The 20,661-nt window shown below is 36.5% G+C and overlaps 1 protein-coding gene across 15 annotated transcripts in view; it reads right to left on the bottom strand.

Annotated features, from left to right (window-relative positions):
• The window catches only part of CADPS2 (calcium dependent secretion activator 2), a 516,545-nt gene that overhangs the window by 103,408 nt on the left and 392,476 nt on the right, over positions 1-20,661 (bottom strand). For 8 of the 15 annotated variants that reach the window (XM_075599904.1, XM_075599908.1, XM_075599910.1 and 5 more), the window contains 6 exons: positions 15,971-16,126; positions 10,483-10,630; positions 10,072-10,086; positions 7,224-7,298; positions 4,549-4,632; positions 3,621-3,653 (listed from right to left, as the gene is read on the bottom strand). In XM_075599904.1, the coding sequence (XP_075456019.1) occupies positions 3,621-3,653; positions 4,549-4,632; positions 7,224-7,298; positions 10,072-10,086; positions 10,483-10,630; positions 15,971-16,126 (511 nt within the window). Of the gene's footprint in view, positions 1-3,620; positions 3,654-4,548; positions 4,633-7,223; positions 7,299-10,071; positions 10,087-10,482; positions 10,631-15,970; positions 16,127-20,661 lie in introns of those variants that run through there. The other 7 variants (XM_075599906.1, XM_075599909.1, XM_075599914.1 and 4 more) reach the window with 3 other exon arrangements.

Genomic DNA, 20,661 nt, shown 5'->3' with positions numbered 1-20,661 from the left:
TCCATAACCACTATAGCACTAATGTGTGCCCTTGTTCTCTGCCATATTAATTACTGGAACATTCTTTTATCTGTCCACCCTGCCTCACATCTCTCTCCCTTACAATCCATTAAAAATGCTGCGGCTTGAATCATTTCCTGCTTCTGATCTCTTGTTACATCCCTACTTGTCACTAAAGTTCAACCCAAGGTGATCTCATCTTTGCACCTTTTACCTCTACAGCCCTCTCCCATCTTAAACCCCTCACACTAATCTCTCCCTACTTCAAACACTCTTCCATTTTCCACTCAATATTTGTCAAGCAGCTTCCACATTCAAAGCCTCTCAATAAATTATCTACGCCTATACTACTGACTCCAGATGCTCTTCAGCTCTGTGACTGCACTTTTACTCCTACAGTGTCTGTAAGCATCCCACCATACCACATAAACTGTACGCTCTTTAGGAAAAGGAATCTCTTTGCCTTATGTTGTAATTTACCAATTGCACTTATCCCCATTTTTTTAAACTTTTTTTATCTTGCATCGTAATTTAGGAAATGCTGCATACACTGTTGGCACTATATAAATATAATGATACATACAGATGTAACTCCCTGTGCATGCCAAGCAATACTTGAATTCTTCCCCCTAGCAGGTTCCTCTCCATGGACATATGACTATGACAAAGCAGTATGAAGGCTGGTGAAGGAGGAGGGACTTTGAGGGGGAGTGAGAAGTTCTTAATAAATGGTCTGTAGAAATTAGCAAACCCCACAAACTTCTGAATGTCTTTTTCATTTTTTGGAACTGGCCATTCTATCACAGACTGGATTTTGCCTGGATCCATACTCAGTCCCTCAGGGGATATGATATACCCGAGAAATTGCATTCTGATCTTTCCAAATTCACATTTTCTAACTTAATGTATAGCTCATGCCTTCGGAGGTGCTCCAGGACAATTCGGACATGCTTCTGGTGCTCCTGAAGATTGATTGTTTCTCCATGAAACATGAACATGAAAAAGATAAAAAACACACAATAGTGCGACCAATAAAGTAATGGGCTAAGGCTTTAGGTAAATATAGGTCAGTCCGACTCACAGATTAGATGCAGATTTGGGGCGTGTCAGAGATCCAATCTGTCTCTGAAGGGAGTTTTTATGATCAGGCACTCGGACACGGTATACAAGAGGACTCCCAGGTAAGTTCATATAAATAATAAAGAGAGCAATTCTCATAGGGCAATATTGTATGCAAAAGTTGTATTCTGCAAACAAAGAATAGGAGATACACTCACATTTTGTAAATGTGTAATATACAATGTACGGGGTCTTTGTCATTCATCCTGGTCCCTTCGTGGCGTTCGGCGTCTGCTGCAAGCACAGTCACGCGCGTACCCAGAAGTGACGTCTGTTCTGGGCGGCAGCTTGGTGGAGAGTGACGTGTCTTGTCTTACAGGTAAGGCTCCAGGGGAAACATCAGGAACAGATTCTACACGTTTCGCTAATTGCTTCTTCAGGAATCATGTTTGACTGTGTACCATATTGGTATATATATCCTATCAAATTAATAGCAATAATTGGATAATCAACTTATAAATGGACAATACTCCAACATAGTAATGTCCCCAAATTTCACACTGCGATGTGTGTTAACATACAGAGTGTAGCTCCAGCATACAGTATAACTAACAATAATATTTAATAACATATATAATACCGTAAATATAAAAAAATAAAAATTTTAAAATATAAAAACATACTAAAAATAATAATACTACTCGACGCAACGAGTCTGTAGGTGAACAATTGTGAAATAAGAAAAGAAGGTGATGGGGATTGGACACACTGACATGGAGCCGCCAAGCTGCGTACGGATTGCGGGTGTTATAGTCGTGGGTAGCCGGATTAGTATTGGAGAGGTGCGGATTGTAGGGGTCACTTAGCCGAGGTCGAGGATTGGAGAAGTTTGTACCTTAGAGGTCACTAGCCGAGGTCGAGGGTAGGAGAAGTCAGTGGAGTTAAAAAGAGAACAAGGCAAGGCAGAGTGCTTGCAACCAGCACGACATCACAAGAAGCATATGCTCAGCCAAGTTCTTGGAGGAAGAGGCTGAGCCTAAATAGCAGGCTTACTCCACAGACAGGAGAGAAGCTGGAACCAATCAGGCAACTGGAGCTTGACATGGGCAGAACCTGTGCCTGATCCACACAGTGCCCCCCCCCCCTCCTTCAGGAGCGACCTCCGGTTGCTCAAAGGATGTTTTTGCAGGTATTTATGGTGGAAGGTATTTATCCTGCTTGTGAATAGGAAATTAATAGCCTCTTATTACACTATATATATATGTAATATGGTAAAATATTTCGCAAAAACGGAAAACAAAAAGTGAAAAATGTAGTGAACACATTTGGGAGACTTTTACACATCCCTACCCATCCCTTATTCCGTTCTGACAATACAAACATCAAACATCCAAAGTGGTGGACTGAACAGTCGCATAAAAGCTTCTCTTTTTGTTGATGATCTATATATTTTTTTTTTAGGTGTTTAGAGTTGAGGCAATAACTTTTATTCATGTCACAAATGAGATTATAAACACAGAAAGGCTGCTAACATTTAGGCTTACATTCACTAAGCACTGTTAGTCACTTAAAATTGCACTATGTTAATCAAAACTGCTATGGGCATGATTTACCTTGTGCTAACCCCAAATTCAATAAGTTTAGCAACTGTATGCAGAAATAAGTACCAACAACAAGTCTTTGGAATAGGGTAACAGGAAAAAGTTTTTCGAAATATCAATTTTTTTTAATATGTATACTTTTTTTCTTTAAAAAAGCTGAAAAATTCTATATATGGAAAGGTATTTGGGAGGTCGCCTCAAAAAATTAATCATGTGTTGTGATCAAAGAAAATATATACAAACTAATATTCAGATGGTATATGACCCCTACTAGGTTACATTCTTTTCTCCCAGGTGTCTCCCCATTGTGATGGTGTGGCTGTGGTGGAATGGGGAATATACTGCATATATTTTGGTCATGTCCTAAAATCCAGACAATATGAGGGAGGAGTTTGCCCTTATAAATAAGATCCTGGGGATCACTATCGTACATGATCCTCTATATATATTACTGGGAAAACCAATGAACAACCAAAACAAAAAGGAAAGCAAAGTTATCTATCAAATTTTAAATGCCACCAGGTACACAATCGCCAAGAATTGGAAACAACCCCCCCCCCCCATCTTTAAATCAAATAAACAACAACATTTGGTATATAGTTGATACTGAAATACTCTCAGCTTATTTGGATGGCTCTACCTCTCAATTCTCAGAGATCTGGGCCCCTTAGTTCCACCATGCAGGTATATCCCCATATTTAGATTGAAATAATCTGAACTATGTGATTTATGTTGTATTCAAACTGATGTTCACTACGCTCTATATACAAATGCTGCTCCCTTCCCTCCTCTCCTAATCCCTCCCCAAATGTGATATTACCAGATTATATGTATCAATGTACTCCCTTCCCCTCCCTTTTCTTTTATGTATCCCTTTCCCCTGTTTTTAAAAAATTATCAATAAAAAGTCAAGTAATAAAAAAAAAAAAAAGCTGAAAAAGGAGAATGTTTAATACTTACTGGTACTTCCACATACTTTGAAGCAGCTTTTACCTAAAACAAAGTAAATACATAGAAAATGAATTAACTTTTGCAGCCCTTATTACGGTTTGCGCATTCATGTCTCAATTGTGAAACGGGCTAATTATACTATGCTCCCAATCAAATCATCTTCTCAGTTGAAATTCCAGTTGCATTTTTCACACTGCAAGACACCGTGGATAAGAAAATGTGCCTTTTTATAAATGTGCCCACTTCCAATTTATTTGATGGTTATAGTATTTCTATTTAGTATTACATTTTTACTATAGCAGTATTACTTATGATTTTTTTTGAATGTTTGAGTTTATTATTTCAGATCCACATATTACAAGCTAATGTGCTGCAATTCACACTGTGCCACAATATTACTAAATGATCTTGCAGTAGCAGCTAACCTAAGAATGAGATTTTATGGACCACCTAAATGGGAAGCTTACTTTTTATATTCTTTACTTATTGTCAACATTTTTATAACAGTGAACATACAACACAATATAATACATTACAAAACCAAACATCACAATACAACATACAAATTATAATAATCATAGATATAGTTTGTTAAACAATAAATACAATCACAATACAAGAACAAAACAAAATGAACTTAAAATAAAATCTGATAATAAGTCAACTCCATATTTAGTAAACCCGTTTATCCCTATTATTCTCATTTTGGCAGATGATTCCTATCTCATCTTACAGTATTCTATTACCAGTGAATTCAGACCACGGCTGCCAGAGAAACTCATATTTTAACCTTGTGTCAGTTGTTATATATGAGGAAGCTTCATTTTTAAGGTTGGTTCAACAGTATTCTGTACCTCTCTGTCCATTACAATCATCTCAAACACATTTACATGGTAACATCTCAATTGGTACAAATTACTTCTATTTATATACTTACAGTGAAAGAAAGTATAGATGAAAAGAATGTGCCCTCATCATATCTCGCCAACTTAGACAGCACTCCTTCAAGCACTGAAACAAACTTTGAATACATAAATCAGGCACATTTGCCAAATAAGTTGACACTAAAAAAAGATTCTACAAGGAGTATACATAAACCAAAAATTATAGAAACAATGCATTTAAAGATTTCTTTTTTAAAACCAGTCAGCTGAAAGTTCATTGCTGTATTAGAAATGTGCATATTATTATTATCTTTGGCGCAAACATTTTCCACCGTCCACTACAATGTGGGAGGATGGACAATAACATTGTCTGACAGAGGAGTACATATATGTTAATACAAGTGGAGATGAAAGGAAAGAGGTCCCTGCCCCAAGGAACTTACCATCTAGAAAAGAAGTGGAGACACGGGGAATAGTGTGCGAGTTTCCTAGCAAGGGTTTGACTATCAACATCAAGAGATTGCTCGATCAGTGAGTTTTTAAGGAACCTTTAAATGAATGTATGGTAGGGGAGAGTCTGTTGTGCATAGTGGAGAATTCCAGAGTTGTGGTGCATCATGGGAGTGATAGGAAGTAATAAGGGAGGTGGAGAGATGTAGATCAAGAGCGGAGTGTAGATTGCGTGTATGAGAGTACTTGGAAATGATTTTAGAGATGTAGAAGATCGGTGTTTTGTATAGTTTGTAGGTGAGCGTGTGTCTAGAATTTGACTCTGTAGGTTATGGGTATGGGTAGCCAGTGTAATGACTTACACAATGGTACAGCAGAAGAAGAAGAGCGGTTAGTGAGTTAACTGAGCCTGGCAGCAGCATTTTGAGTTGATTGGAAAGAGGGGGACGACACACCAGAAGCATGTTGCAGTATTCCAGTCGGGATACAATGAGGACGCAAGAAAGAATTTTGGTGGATTGTTCCACGAGGAAGGGATGTATTTTAGCAATATTGCGTAGGTGGAAACCATTCAGTAGAGAGGTACTGAATATGCTGGATAATTTAGAGGGAGGAGTAAAACATGATACCTAGGCATCAAGCTTGGGGTATCAAGGTTATGGTGGAATCATCTGCAATTGAGAAATCCGGTATAGGAGTAGATTTGGAAGGAGGGAAAATGATAAGTGCCGTGTTGGAAATGTTAAGTTTAAGATCGTAATTGGCCGTTCATGAGGAGATAGCAGAAAGACGTTTATAGGGCTGTTTCATAAGAACTAAAACTAATGACCTCCTTAAAATATATTTCACTACATACAAGGTTCCTTCTAGTGCAAATATTTTTGAAGGCAAGCGAAGTCTAGGTGTAGTTGACTCCTATCTAGGTGATTTCTCACTCAAATCCAGGGGTTTGTCAGCAGGAGATAGTAAACTATATGTTCCTCATAGATGGATACAAGTAGCATGGACATATTAGGAGGCAGAGAGTGAGTATTGTGCTCACTTAGAAGTTTCCAGAACTTGCACCTGTGGGACATAGGATCATGGGCTTGATGTACCATTTGGTCCAGCATTGGTAATGCATATGGTAAAGGAGAAAGAGAGAAGATATTTTTTTGCTTACCCTAAGCTGATCCAACCACAAAGAGTCTCAGAAGTAAGACTAGAACTATTTGATCATATATTACAAATGTAATAATGTGCATGCATCACTTGCATTTGTATAGTCCTTCTTCATTTTTTCACTGAAAATTATTTCATTTTCTACCACAAAATAATTGACCTCTGTTTGCACCATATATTTACTCAGCCGTCATAAATTATTTGGGAATCAGAAGTTTATATGTGAACATAAAAGAGGTTTGCAGCTGTGTCAAATGTAACAAGCTTGTTAAAGAAGCAGTCCAAGCACTCGTTTTCCCCCGCCTTTAATATGTGCATCAATACAATCCACACAATGAGAAGTAGTTAGCCAAGTTGCTGATCTATCCGTTCTCCTGTGATTGATTGGCGAAGATTTGGCTAGGGGGTTCACTAAATGGCAGTCATTGCAGCAGAAGAGGACCAAAGATGTAAAGTTCTGTAGGGAAGATCATATGACCAGAAAGCCACTAGAGACAATTGGTGACTTTGTAAATGGTTGCTATAGAAACAAAAAATGCTTGTTACATAATAGATTAAAAATGTAATTCATGGTTGTTTTTAAAAAAGTGCTACAAGTATTTTCTCATAGTACAAAACTGAATTATTAAAAAAAAATCACACACACACACACACACACACACACACACACACACACACACACACACACACACACACACGTAGGATATGTCTTGGTCTGCAGCTTTAAGAACCTGTCTTACGTGTGGTGCAGATTGCTAGCCGTAGTTTATGATCTATTCCAAAAAATAATAAGGGGAAACGAATAATTACGTGTCATGTAATCACACTTACTACATTGATTCTGCGCATTATCATTGTGTTTCTAGCAGCAATAAACATAATGGCAAATGTTGTTGGTAAATGCAGCATTTAAGAAACTAGAGTCCCTATTCAACATGGTCTAAAGCTGCTACCGAGCGTCATTAGACCCTCTGCGCTCTATTCATTGGAACGGAGTACAAAGTCTTCACTGACACGGAGAAGTGGCTTCACAGTCTATTGTACTGTATAGGAACCCAAGTATTTAATGGGACTGCAGATTCAGGGAAAACAAAGTCATATTAGTGCACATATTTACCTTGGAAACCAGGAGTGAAATTATTTCTGTAACAGTTTCATCAATTAATTCATCTATTTTTGAATGGTACTGTGTCTGTATTTGAAAAATGAAAACAATTAAATATTGGTCGCATCAATATAGCTCAAAAGAAATTAGAGAAATACAAAGATAAGAAATCATCTAGGTATATATGGAATATCATTCTCAACATCAGAAGAACAAAACCTTGAAAATGATCCATCCAATCAACACTTTCTCCCATTATATGCTGAAAATGTTCCCATGTACAATGTTGAGTGAAGCAGCTAATGGGTTTATTATTTAGCTGAATTGATTTCTCATTCTCATTCAGGAGAAGGAATGTGAAGGATACTTTTTGTGTCTCCTACAATTAAGGTGGCCGTGTATTTTTCTAAAGAGTTGGTCTAGCTGGAAAAGCAAAAAGACTTAGAAAAAGATTCAATTAATACAACATTGCTTGTCTGACAACCTGCATTCATAAGTTACTCTAAATGTGCTTTGGAAATAAAATGAGCTTTTATTTATTCATCTCAGAAAGGCCTTTTTCTAGAAGCCCTCCAAGTGAAGCTTTGTGTTTTTCACAATATGTCCAAGCACAGGCACAATAGAAATGTCGCCAACAAACTTAAATAAATAAAAAAATAAGAATAAAACAAAAACATAACATATCTAGTCATCGTTTCTAATGTTTTTTCTCCAGCTTAATCACAAAAATTAAAAACTATATATATATATATATATATATATATTTTTTTTTTTTTTTAATTTTTGTGATTAAGCTGGAGAAAAAACATTAGAAACGATGACTAGATATGTTATGTTTTTGTTTTATTCTTATTTTTTTATTTATTTAAGTTTGTTGGCGACATTTCTATTGTGCCTGTGCTTGGACATATTGTGAAAAACACAAAGCTTCACTTGGAGGGCTTCTAGAAAAAGGCCTTTCTGAGATGAATAAATAAAAGCTCATTTTATATATATATATGTGTGTAAACATAGTAGATGTTGCTTCAAGCAAACATTCAAATATACCACTGAGCTGGTGCTCAAAGTACCAGATAATTAATAAACATCCATGTGAATTAAATGAACCACTTAGCACAAAGTGAAAATAGCCATGGCTAACCACCTTGCAAATGCAGCTAATGTTGTGTGTACACAATGGTAATGTCTGCAAAAGTAGCTGCAGGAAATCAAATCGCATACAAAAATACCGCCTTTACCTGCATTGGATTAAAATTATCTTCCAAAATCATATAAAAACTAATTTTATGTACTTGGCGTGGTGTCCCTGGGCAACTTGTGATGTCAATAAAGGGACATAGCTTCCACTAATGTCCCACAAAGGCAAGAGTCTTCTTTTAGGTTAAGCTACCAATTAAGTTTCAACATGCTGGAGGAGCCACAGAGCTTTCTTTTACAACCACCATGGGCCTAACAATGCAGCAAGGTATCTCTAGACTACAAATTGGCCTTCACCCAAGTTCTTAAATGTGGAAAACACGGTTCAATAATATTTGTCGGCAAAATTATGAATGTGTCCCAATTCACTAAACGTCGCCTGATGCTAATGTCCCCCATAGAAACTCACATGATTCTCTGAACTTGATGGTTTTTCATGCTTTTCTGCTACACTCTTGTTGAAACTTGTGAAGGTGGTTAACTATTTTACATTAATCTTACAAAATTATTTATTTATGGTTTGGGAACTTTATAAATAAGTTTGATTAGCCATTCGCCTTCAGGCAGATGTCCTTAAAAAATGCCTGACCTTTCACAAAACAAAATTGGACAGTCAAACCTCTTTTCTCTGGAGTATTACAGAATAAACCACCAAGGTAATATGAATACAGTCGTCTCATTGAACTGAAATGCATATTTTAAAGATTTGTAGGAAATGACTTTTCAATGAGAAATATTAATATAAACTACGGATACAGTATTTTGATACAATAATGGGGCTCATCATTTGTATCCCTAGATATCTTACTATTTTGTTGGATGCAAGAACTATAAATCCATTTTTGTTCTTAAATGCAGATGGTAATATGTTTGGGTTAACAAAATGTTTGTGGTTGAAGTTCATCAGTGCTAAGTAACATGCCAGCAAACATCTAACTAATTGAAGTGGCAGATTAAGGTAAATTTGAATCATCTTGTAATACAATACTTTGTTTTAAAAATTGTATATATACACATACACGCACACGCCTTTTCTGCAAGTCCCCAATAAAGATTGTTTCTCAAATAAAAGTATTAACCTGTCAGTTGGCTTTGAGAGCCAGCAGCACCAGAAATTATATCAGAAGAATGAGACATACTGTACATGCAGTTAGTCTGAGACATAGCAAAACTGCATCATGTACTCCAGAACACACCACTGGGATTCAGCCTATTTATACAGTACATGGTGTCCTAAAATGAATATACCAAAAACAAAGTTGTAGAACTTTCTTTTTGGAATATTAATTATGTCAAACCCTTTATAAGAATACATATCCATGTGTGAATAATTACAGAATGTGAATGTTTACACTATCTTTTATGAAATTTCTTTTTTTTTACTTAAGGGCCTTTATATCTTTGAATCGGAGGTTTAGTACTCAGACTATTCACAGTCAGAAATGATGGTTGTGATTCTAGCAAATTTCTGCCAGTTTTACATCAAGATACTTTATATTTGCAGCCTGGCTTTTAACTGTGGCACTTCAGAACATTCCCTGTAAAGTGTATGTTAGCTATATCTTTGTATAGGTTAGTAAACCACTACATACATAGCTGCTGTTTTATGAATGCATATACCACTGAATGAGCAGAATGTAATGAATGTCAAAAAAGCACTTACCCACTGCTTACCAGACTGGATGATGCAAAAATGCCATTATGCCCGAAAATAGGAGAAACAAACAAACAAATAAAAAAAAAAAACAGAAAATAATAAGAAGCACATGGAAATGATAAATAGATGAATAAAACATTAAACAAAATAGATAAGTTGCATAAGTAAAAAATAAAATGTGATTTATAGCAAGGCAATAAAATAAATGATACATAAAAAAATACTTTGGCTAATGCATGTATGCCTTTATATGCATATGTAGACACACTTTGGAATATTGCTAGCACAAAATGTACAATGAAAATGAGATTGTTGTGTGCATACAAAGCAGAAAGAAACAATGTAGAAAAACTGATCATCGGCTTAATTACCCAATATCTCCTCTGCCCAAACTGAAGTCTGCAGTGTGCCACTTACCTCTTGCCCTCCATCAAGAACACAGAGTTTAGCACATTGCTTCTTGGCATCCACCAATACGTTAAACATTATACAAACAGATGCAGGAATGCGCAAGTCTGTTGATTTACTTGTCCTATGCAGCTTCAGCTCAAACGCAGTGCGTGTCCTATTTGACAAAATAAGGAATTGGACTTCATTTAAAGAAGTCTGAATTTCACAATGCAGATTTAATACCTTTGACACAAAATGTACTATAGGGATAATTTACAACTTAAAAAAAAAAAGGGTTATTCTTTCTGGTTCATAGGTATCTATGCACCTCTACAGTGATAAACTGTATATGACAAAAGGACAGTATCAGGAAAAAAATATTTATGAAGTAAATTTAGCACATCCAGCACTAAATACAGTGGTCACACAACTATTACAAAGTAGTGGTGCTGCCATTGACTGCAGGAAGGTATTAAGCTTTTCAACATATCAACATATCAGCTTAAAGTTATCTACTGTATACATCATTTGAACATTTTTCTGCTGCTTTATACTATACATATCTAAAAGAAGAAACCCTTTCTAAAATAGATTTTTTTTTTTTAAATGTAGACTTGCAAATATGATGAAAAGTAAGTCTCGATACTCGGTACTATCAAATATCGACACACTTCAACCACTGAAATAGACAGTACAGAAACAATTACTAATTTAGGCTGTATTCAATCTCAATTATTTGTATTTGTTGTATTGCTCTGATATCACAGAATGTAGATATTTAGTAGCTGTGCTGGAGTCTGCAATAAAGAATGCAATTCAACCATGAATATATGTGGGTTCAGAGACGCCAACCTCTGGCGCAGGCTGAGCAGTTGTGGAAAACTGAAGACATACTGTATGCTCCCAATCTCCCTCTGGACATGGAGTGATAAAGACTAAGGAACCTACATAAATGGGATATTATTTACCGCTAGTAGATTTAACTGTTAAGTAGCTATGAAAATGAAGTTACAAAACTGGTTATCTTTGACTCCCACTCCCTGTACAGGTGGCCCCCTCCAGCTGCAGGCCGCCCCTCATTCTTCCAGTTATGGAGAATCCTGAAGGGGCAGAATGTGTGTGCTGCCGTGGGAGAGGCACAATGGCGCCAAACATGCCTGCAGCCATGCTCTTCCTAGAATGGCGTAAGGGCAGCAAATAGCCTAATATACAGTATCTCAAAACACATGCAATCAAAATGACGACAGAATTGATTAATTGACTTTTCTCAAGAAATGTCTTTTACGAATCTCATTGAGAGATTTAAGTCCAAGGTGTATGGAAATTTAAATATGTCTCTATTTGAATGTGTAATGGTGATCTAAGCACAAACTGCTCATCTAAAACCAACATGTTATTTTTTTACCTGCTCAATCTCAGAATTAGGGCATACTGGACACCTAACAAGCTCCTATTGAACTCCCAAAATAACCACAACATATATATAAGCATATGAGTGTCACAGAGGAGTGCTACTGAGCATGGCAATATATATTTAAAACCAGAGACAGAACATAAAACACAGACAGAGTTCAGTGCACATCCAGTGAAACCCATACACGGTACAGTGCCTAAATATATATGTATAAATATCTTTTTAATAAAATGGTCTTTTAGTTTAACATTTTTGGCCAAAATTGTTGTAAGCCCTTGAGCCACTGCACGGCAGACCACAATTTGAAATATATATATATATAAGGGAGGATTTTTTATTGGTATCTAGACCAGTTTTTATTATTACTCGTTCGCTGCCGTTTTGCTGCCTTTTATCATTGCACAGTTGTGTCAGGACTTTGGAACTTTGCCGGTATAATAAGACCTCAACAGCGGGGTCGCACATCCGTTGCTCCGCATCCGGTTTACACAGAGGGGGCGATTACACTTCCGGGTTACAGTTCCAACCCCTATACCCACCGGAGGACTACGGGAAAGACCGGAGCTCTATCCTTGAAGGGAGCGGTTTGCCAGTAGAGGTACAGGAACCGGGTACTTCATACAAGTGGACATTATAGGGAAATAACACCTTGCCAGTCTACACCAAACCTCAGGGTCATATACCCACCATCCTGGCATTTTATCCTACTTCCGGGTCACGGTTCCAGAGACTCTCACAGTTCCTGCACCGATAAGGGCTACTGGAGAAGCAGACACTTCACCCAAGAGAGAGCAGTCTACAAACGGAGTTACAGCAGCACGTGGAGGCGAATGAGTATACTCATAACATGCTTTTACCTTTTATTTGTTTGTGAGTGTATTTTTGTTGGACCTAATCGATTGTATTAAAAGTGTTTTTTTTCATATTGCACTAGGATCGGGCGCTTTCTTTTTTTGTTGTTCGCAGATTCCTGGGAGGTCGTTGGTCCTTGTGGAGAGCTGCCAGATCCTATTTTTGAATCCCTTTTTTCATTTTTCATTTTTTATTTTTACTTTTTATTTTTATATATATTTTTTCTTTCACAGAAATTTGTATTTTATTATATTATTATATCACTTATTTCATGTATTTGTATTAGTGATTTAGGGTTTTAGCTATTTTAGTTTAATTATATACAGGTCCACAATTACACCCATTGATTTTAGTTTAGCATGTTTAGAAAATACCAGTAATAATTCAGCTATTCTATTAGAATTTAATTTATGTATAGTCAATCAATTATGCTAATCAATACTGTTTATTAACTACATTCAGATCTTTATTACCTGTTGAGCGCAGTCTTTTTTCTGTCTATATATATACATATGTACAATAAAGGACTGCGCTATTGTATGAAATGCCAGAAATTAAGGTATAAACCAAATATTGAATTAATATAAAAATGTAGTTGAAAATATATAATTAATAAAAAAATATTTTAAAAAATGAATATATACCAAAAAATGCATGAACATCAATGTCTAATTAGCAAAACTCAAAATAAAAACATATAAAATATATAGTGCTGTGAACCTTCCTGTAACTGCTCAATGCAGATAGTCCATTAGAGTCCAAACAAATATGTCCAGTATTGGGGAATAAATGAAGCACCAACAGGAAAAACAGGCAGCTTCTTTATAAGGGCACAACGACCTCCCTCTCCACCTGCATAGAAAAAATAGAAGAAAAAGAGGCGCCAAATCCTAGTGCATTACTGTGCAAAAATGATATATTTAATTCCCAAAAATCTCAATAAAAATAAACTCACAAACATAGAACAAATAAAAGCATGTTATGAGATATACTCATGCTCCAAGGACCAGGAAACACCGCTTTGCTGCTGTGATTACTCCGTGACACCACTGGATCCGATGCTGCCTTCGTTGTTCACCGCCTGCAGGAACTAACGTGTCAGGCACTCCGCAGTAGTCTCTCCCAAGGTACACCACCAACGATGATCTTTGGTTCCCACCGGGGATGGTAGATGCGGCGCACCAGCGGATGACGTCACACGGATGGTAGTGAATACCGGACCGGTACAATTACCAAGCAGTTCAAAAGCGAGTGTCTAGAAAGATACACTGCACACCTTCCCTACGCGTTTCATCAGATGGACTGACTGACGGTGTTTCCTGGTCCTTGGAGCATGAGTATATCTCATAACATGCTTTTATTTGTTCTATGTTTGTGAGTTCATTTTTATTGTGATTTTTGGGAATTAAATATATCATTTTTGCACAGTAATGCACTAGGATTTGGCGCCTCTTTTTCTTCTATTTTTTATATATATACATATATATACATATATATTTAGGCACTGTACCGTGTATGGGTTTCACTGGATGTGCACTGAACTCTGTCTGTGTTTTATGTTCTGTCTCTGGTTTTAAATATCAGAATTAGGGCAAATGGGAAAGTATGAAAATGCCTGTGTCTGCATATCATTTCTATATTATTGGACGACTGGAATGGGTTAATTTAGATTAAAGACTTGAACTGTCGAAGTGTTTAAATGTTGTGAATGTAAATATTTTGTTGTGAGTAATTCTTTGAAAACACTTTTTCACACTTGAAACCATTTTAGAACTAAAACGTACACAGGAGAGTGATGATAACATTTTGGTTTTCTTAATGTTTGTTGAGTTTATCTGTACATTGAGGGCCTTATTCTATATATGCCAAAGCTGCTACCACGTCTGTGTTTGGATGACAAAGTCATTCAAAAATGGCCTGATTGCCCTCATTGGGGTAAATATAATTATCCCCAAAGAGTCACGCTGTATATACAAAAATTTTTAGTATTCAAATTGAACTCTAGTATAGTGAATACTTTATACAGGGAACTTTTACTAATTTTTCAGTCACTTATAATGTAATTCTATAGAGAAGCCCCGTTATATTCAATGACTTTCATTACAGTGAACAATCACATGGCAAGATAGAGTATTTAGAGTTTTCATTTCATCTTTTACTGACTATCTTTGTCTTGTTAACACAAGAACACATTTGGAAGTCATACGTAATGAAAGCAACAGGTATTTTTCCCCCAATATACTTTGCTTATGTTTCGGTTTCTGAAACCAGTCTCTAGTGAAACAGTAAATTATCGGATATAGTGAACATTCTTTGGCCTATATTAACTAAAACGTGTTAAGCCTTAGAGTAATTTAAGGTGGATTTAAAGCACACACCCCTGTATTTACCATACATACTGTATTAAATTCTTCCGTTCCTTTTTCCATTGTGAAGTAATTTTACTGCTGTCTTTAGCTATTTCACCATTTTTAAATTCTGTAGCAGTATTCTGGACATTATTTGTTGATGACAATTTGCATCCCATGCAACTTAAAGTGGCTGCTGATAGTCAGAAACATTAAAATAACTGAGGTTGAAATAGTAATAGCCGACACCGCTGCTATAACAAACGAGTGAAAACTAGAGATGTGCAGTTTTCAAACTTCTTTTTTGCGTTTCTTAAAAGTTCCACAATAATACAAAAAGGTTGTTGGAACTTTAAAGCCCCCAAAACTGTTGCATTTTCCCCCAAACTTTGACTTAAAGTTTGAGAATGTATTTGCAAACTTTTGCTCCCATCCAGAGATTGAAATATGGCTTTTGCTGAAGAGGGGAGGAGGGTGGAAAGAAAGGATAGAGAGAGAGAGAGAAGAGGATACAGAGAAAAAGACGAGAGAGAGAGAGAAAAAGACGAGAGAGAGAGAGAGAGGAGGATGATACAGCGAAAAAGACGAGAGAGAGAGAGAGAGAGAGAGAGAGAGAGAGAGAGAGAGAGAGAGAGAGAGAGAGGAGGATACAGAGAAAAAGACGAGAGAGAGAGAGAAAAAGACGAGAGAGAGAGAGAGAGAGAGAGAGAGAGAGAGAGGAGGATACAGAGAAAAAGACGAGAGAGAGAGAGAAAAAGACGAGAGAGGGAGAGAGACCCTACCGTCTTTCTCTCATTTTACAAAACGTTTCATCACAAATTGACCACGTCTAAATGTTTCTCCACAAACAAACTATATATGGGTAACTAATTAAAAATGAAACGCTTGTTAGATATCTAACCTTTTAACACAGGCTTCTATCATATCACTTGCCATGAGTTTAAGTCGCTGCTCCAAGTGGTTGGCAAATTCTGTTTCTGGCCAGTGGAGATCATGTACAAACACTTGTAAGGCATCTAGCTTCCAAAACAAGTCTTCTGAAGTTGATGAACCATTGCTAGAAGAAAAGACAACATGTTATTATCATATATATTTCTGTAAAGTAATGTTTTTCTTTTTACGATGGATATACAGCATGTTATCCTGGATTAGAGCTAAAAAAAAGGATTTGCTTGAATAATCCTGTTTTAAATTAGGTAAATGAACCAATTTATTCATGGAGCAGAATAGTATAAAATTCAGGTCAATCCATTAAGTTAATATTTAAGATATACGAAAGCAATGATAACGAACATAGAGCTATGGAGGAAACATACACCTACACAGATTATATGGAAATAATTATGTATAGAAATGGCAGCACTCTCCGGGTAAAAAAAAAAAAGAAGGGTCCTATATACAGTAGACCAGTCCTGCATGGTTCAATGCTGAGTTCATACATACAGAACTATATACGGGCATATCCCAAACATTCTAAACTAGTACCAAGCATGAAGATAAAGTTATTGTGATGATTTATTGATGGTCAGTCTTTATAATATTGTTATATAAGTCCATTTATCAGTGTATATTCTTGGTTAATAAGTATAAAAGAAACAAGTCTAAACCAATGTGGCTAAATAAACAGGTAAGGGAGGAAATGGAAAAAAAGAGGCAAGCATTTAGATTCCTAAGTGAGAAGGGATGGAGGCGTCATATCAGAATTATAAGGAATGTAACAAAAGTTGCAGATTAGAAAAAATTGAAAATTAAAAAAGTATTGCAACATAAAGTAAGAAGTTATTTACGTACAGTACCTTAATAACAAAAAGATTAGGTTTAGGACCTTTAATGTATGAGATGGGCAGGCAAATTATTGGAGATAAGAAAAAAACAAAGGTATTAAAAACATTATTTGCCTCTGTATTTACCAGGGAGAGATCATTTGCAAAAATAGTGCAACAGGAGGAAGCCACAACCTCTGTATTAATGAATAATTGGTTAAATGAAGAAGGTTTAATTTTATCAAATTAAAGTAAATAAGGCACCTGGCCCCGATGGCATACATCCAAGGGTTCTTAAGGAGCCAAGTTCTGTACTAGCCAAACCCTTACATTTAATATTCAAGGACTCAATTTCCACAGGTTCATTACCACAAGTTTGGCGTAAAGCAGATGTGATGCCTACTGTATATTTAAAAAGGGCGCTACCGGGGGACTACAGACCTGTAAGCCTGACATCAATAGTGGGGAGGCCACTGAAGGTTAAGTACTGGGTAATATTCAGGAATACCTAATGGATAACAAAATTATTAGTAATAGTCAGCATGAATTTATGAAGGATAGGTCGTGCCAAACTAACCTTATTAGTTTCTTTGAGGAGGTAAGTAGGAATTTAGACCAGGGTAATGCAGTTGATATGATCTACTTAGATTTTGCCAAGGCTTTTGATACAGTGCCACACAAGAAGTTAGTGTACAAAATAAAGTAAGTTGTCTCAGTAAAAATATTTGCACCTGAATTGAAAACTGGTTGATGGTTAGACAGCAGAAAGCTGTCATAAATTGAACATTTTCAGGTTGGGCTAAAGTTGTAAGTGAAGTACCTCAAGGTTCGGTACTGGGAGCCCTGCTTTTTAATTTGTTTATTAATGACCTTGAGGTTGGTATAGAGAGCAAAGTCTCCATCTTTGCTGATGATACTAAATTGTGTAAGTTAGAGTAGTAAAATCAGAGCAGGATGTCATTTCTCTCAAGAAGGACTTGGATAAACTGGAAATGTGGACAGGTAAATGGCAGATGAGGTTTAATACAGATCAATGTAAGGTTATGCATTTCTAAAACAAAAATAAACAGATGACTTGCAAATGAAATGTGTGGGGAAATTAGGTCAATCCTTGATGGAGAAAGATTTAGGAGCGCTTTTGACAGCAGGCCTGGCAATAGTGCCCAATGTCAGGTAGTACCTGCAAAGGCAATTAAGATTTTAACTTGCATTAAATGGGGTATGGATAGACGGGGAAAAAAGCACAATTATGCCACTGTATAAAACATTCATAAAGCCCCACCTTGAAAATGGAGTACAGTTTTGGGCATGACTGTAAAAATTCATTATGAAAAAGTGCAGAGAAGAGTCATCAAATTAATAAAGGGGATGGGAAATCTGATTTATGAGGAGAGGCTAGCTAAATTAGATTTGTTTACATTACAAAAGAGGTGTCTAAGAGTGGATATAATAACTACAGTATATACAAATATATTCCGGGTCAATACAAGGAGCTTTCAAAATAACTATTCATACCAAGGGCAATACAAATGAAACGGGGACATCCCTTAAGGTTGGAGGAAAGGTAATTTTACCAACAACAAAGGAAATGGCTCTTTACAGTAAGCACAGTTAAAATGTGGAATTCATTACCCTGTGATGGCAGATACAATAGATATCTTAAAACAAGGTTGGACATCTTTTCAGAAAGAAGTATACAAGGATATACCAAATACGTAAACACGGGAAGGATGTTGATCCAGGAAGGAATCTGATTACCATTATTTGGAGTTGGGAATTAATTTATTTTTCCCATAATGAGACAATATTAGATAATGTTTCACTGGGGTTTTTTGTTTCCCTTCCTCTAGATCAATATACTGTAAATACAAATATAGGATAAGTATCCATCATATAGATTTAAAATATGTTTAACTTGATGGACATATGTGTTTTTTCAACCTCATCTACAATGTAACTATGTAACATTACAAGCATAATTAGCTAGAGTCCTGACTTTATCTTTATCAATAAATCCTCACAATCATAGTACAGGATTAGACATAATGTGCTTGGTATATGCCAGTGTATGTATGGGTATAATTATATAATGCAAGGGAAAATGAACATATACAAATGTACATTTGGAAAAATTGCAATTTCCAATCATGAAAGGATTGATCTAAGTGACTAATACTACTGCTAATAGTAAGGGAAAGATCCAAATAAAAATAGCCGATGGTACTGGTAATCCTCTAACATGTTTCGCACTTCCAGTGTGAAAGATAAAGCACTTCCAGTGTGAAAGATAAAGCACTTCCAGTGTGAAAGATAAAGCACTTCCAGTGTGAAAGATAAAGCACTTCCAGTGTGAAAGATAAAGCACTTCCAGTGTGAAAGATAAAGCACTTCCAGTGTGAAAGATAAAGCACTTCCAGTATGAAAGATAAAGCACTTCCAGTGTGAAACATGCTAGAGGATTATCAGCACTACTACTTTATGTTTTTTAAGCAATACATACATTTTTGGTCACCACGTCCTAACGTTGCAATTTTGGCTCTGCACTGGCTATTTCTATTTGGATCTTTCCCTTCATCTATTCAACCCTGGGAACGCCCCTGGCAGGAGTCGTCGCAGCAGACCGTGAGGAGTTTAAAAGTGAGTTCTTCAACATTATTGCGCTTTAGTTTTCCGCCAGTTGTTTTGCATGCTTATCCCCTCCATATCTGGTGTGGATTGGCAGCATTGGTAGTTCTGCTCTTGCAGGACACCCACGACTGTCTCCCTCCTTTGTGAGTGGGGTTTGGCTTGCATATATACTCACATACCTTCACGATCACACGTAGTGTGGATACAATGCTGCGCTATACGTTTATGGACTCGTACGATCTTCGCTGCTTCTGCATATACAGTATGTGTAAAGATTGAACTGGACTATCATCACTGTATTATTTGTTTGTGTGGTCTTTATTTGCATTAATCCTACCCACAAATTACTGCTAATATTTGTAACAGAACACCAAAGATGACATTGAAAGCAACACATATCAAATATACTGTATGAAAAAGACAAGATAAACAGCAATTCCAGGTAAATAGGGTCATCACTAAATGAATATACACAAAACAATGTACAGACATGATTTGTCTGTATGTGGGAGTATTTTAAGTTATATTTTCTTAGAGAAAATAATGTACACCCTTCTGCACCGAAGGACCCACCTTCTTCTATTAAAGGGTATAGCAATGCATGAAATGATTTTGCAGACATATTTTTTGACATAGATTTTGGGCAGCCCATAGATTTTGCAGATACTGTATATCGTAAAATAAACTCTTATGTTTGTTCTAAACAAGGGAAATAAAAGCTCATTCAAGGCAGGATGACTACATTTGACGAAAGTCTCTGCCAGTAAAGCATCCGAATATAGGGCCTCATGCAGAGAGCAGCGAATTTAAAAATTGGAGAGTTTAATAAAAAGTAGCTTTTTTGGAGAGTTTTATTCTCCATATGCAGAAATGTGCGAATTCTGCAATGTTTGGCATTAATGCGTGTGGCGAGTTAAAATTGGAGAGATGCGCGCTGCAGAAATGTGTTAAAAAAAAATCGCGCATTTTTTTCCCCTTTCCTATAGGCGGCGAGCTCCATGTAATTGCCAACTTTTCTAGGCGAGGCAAATAGTAGCAAATCGCGCCATTTTCTTGGCGCGAACAGCCGCTAGATGCCGTTCGCGGCTCTCTGCATTAGGCTATTTTTAAAACTGGTGAGATGTAGGTTCTCGCCAGCCGCGCGGCGAGATTTTGAAAACGAAAAAAAAAAATGGCGCGTTTTCCGTTACTCGCCATATTC

The sequence above is a fragment of the Ascaphus truei genome, chromosome 5, assembly GCF_040206685.1.
Source record: "Ascaphus truei isolate aAscTru1 chromosome 5, aAscTru1.hap1, whole genome shotgun sequence".
In the NCBI taxonomy this organism is placed as follows: Eukaryota; Metazoa; Chordata; class Amphibia; order Anura; family Ascaphidae; genus Ascaphus; species Ascaphus truei.
Note: the sequence above shows the minus strand (reverse complement) of the source record. Positions and strands in the feature narration are given on the sequence as shown.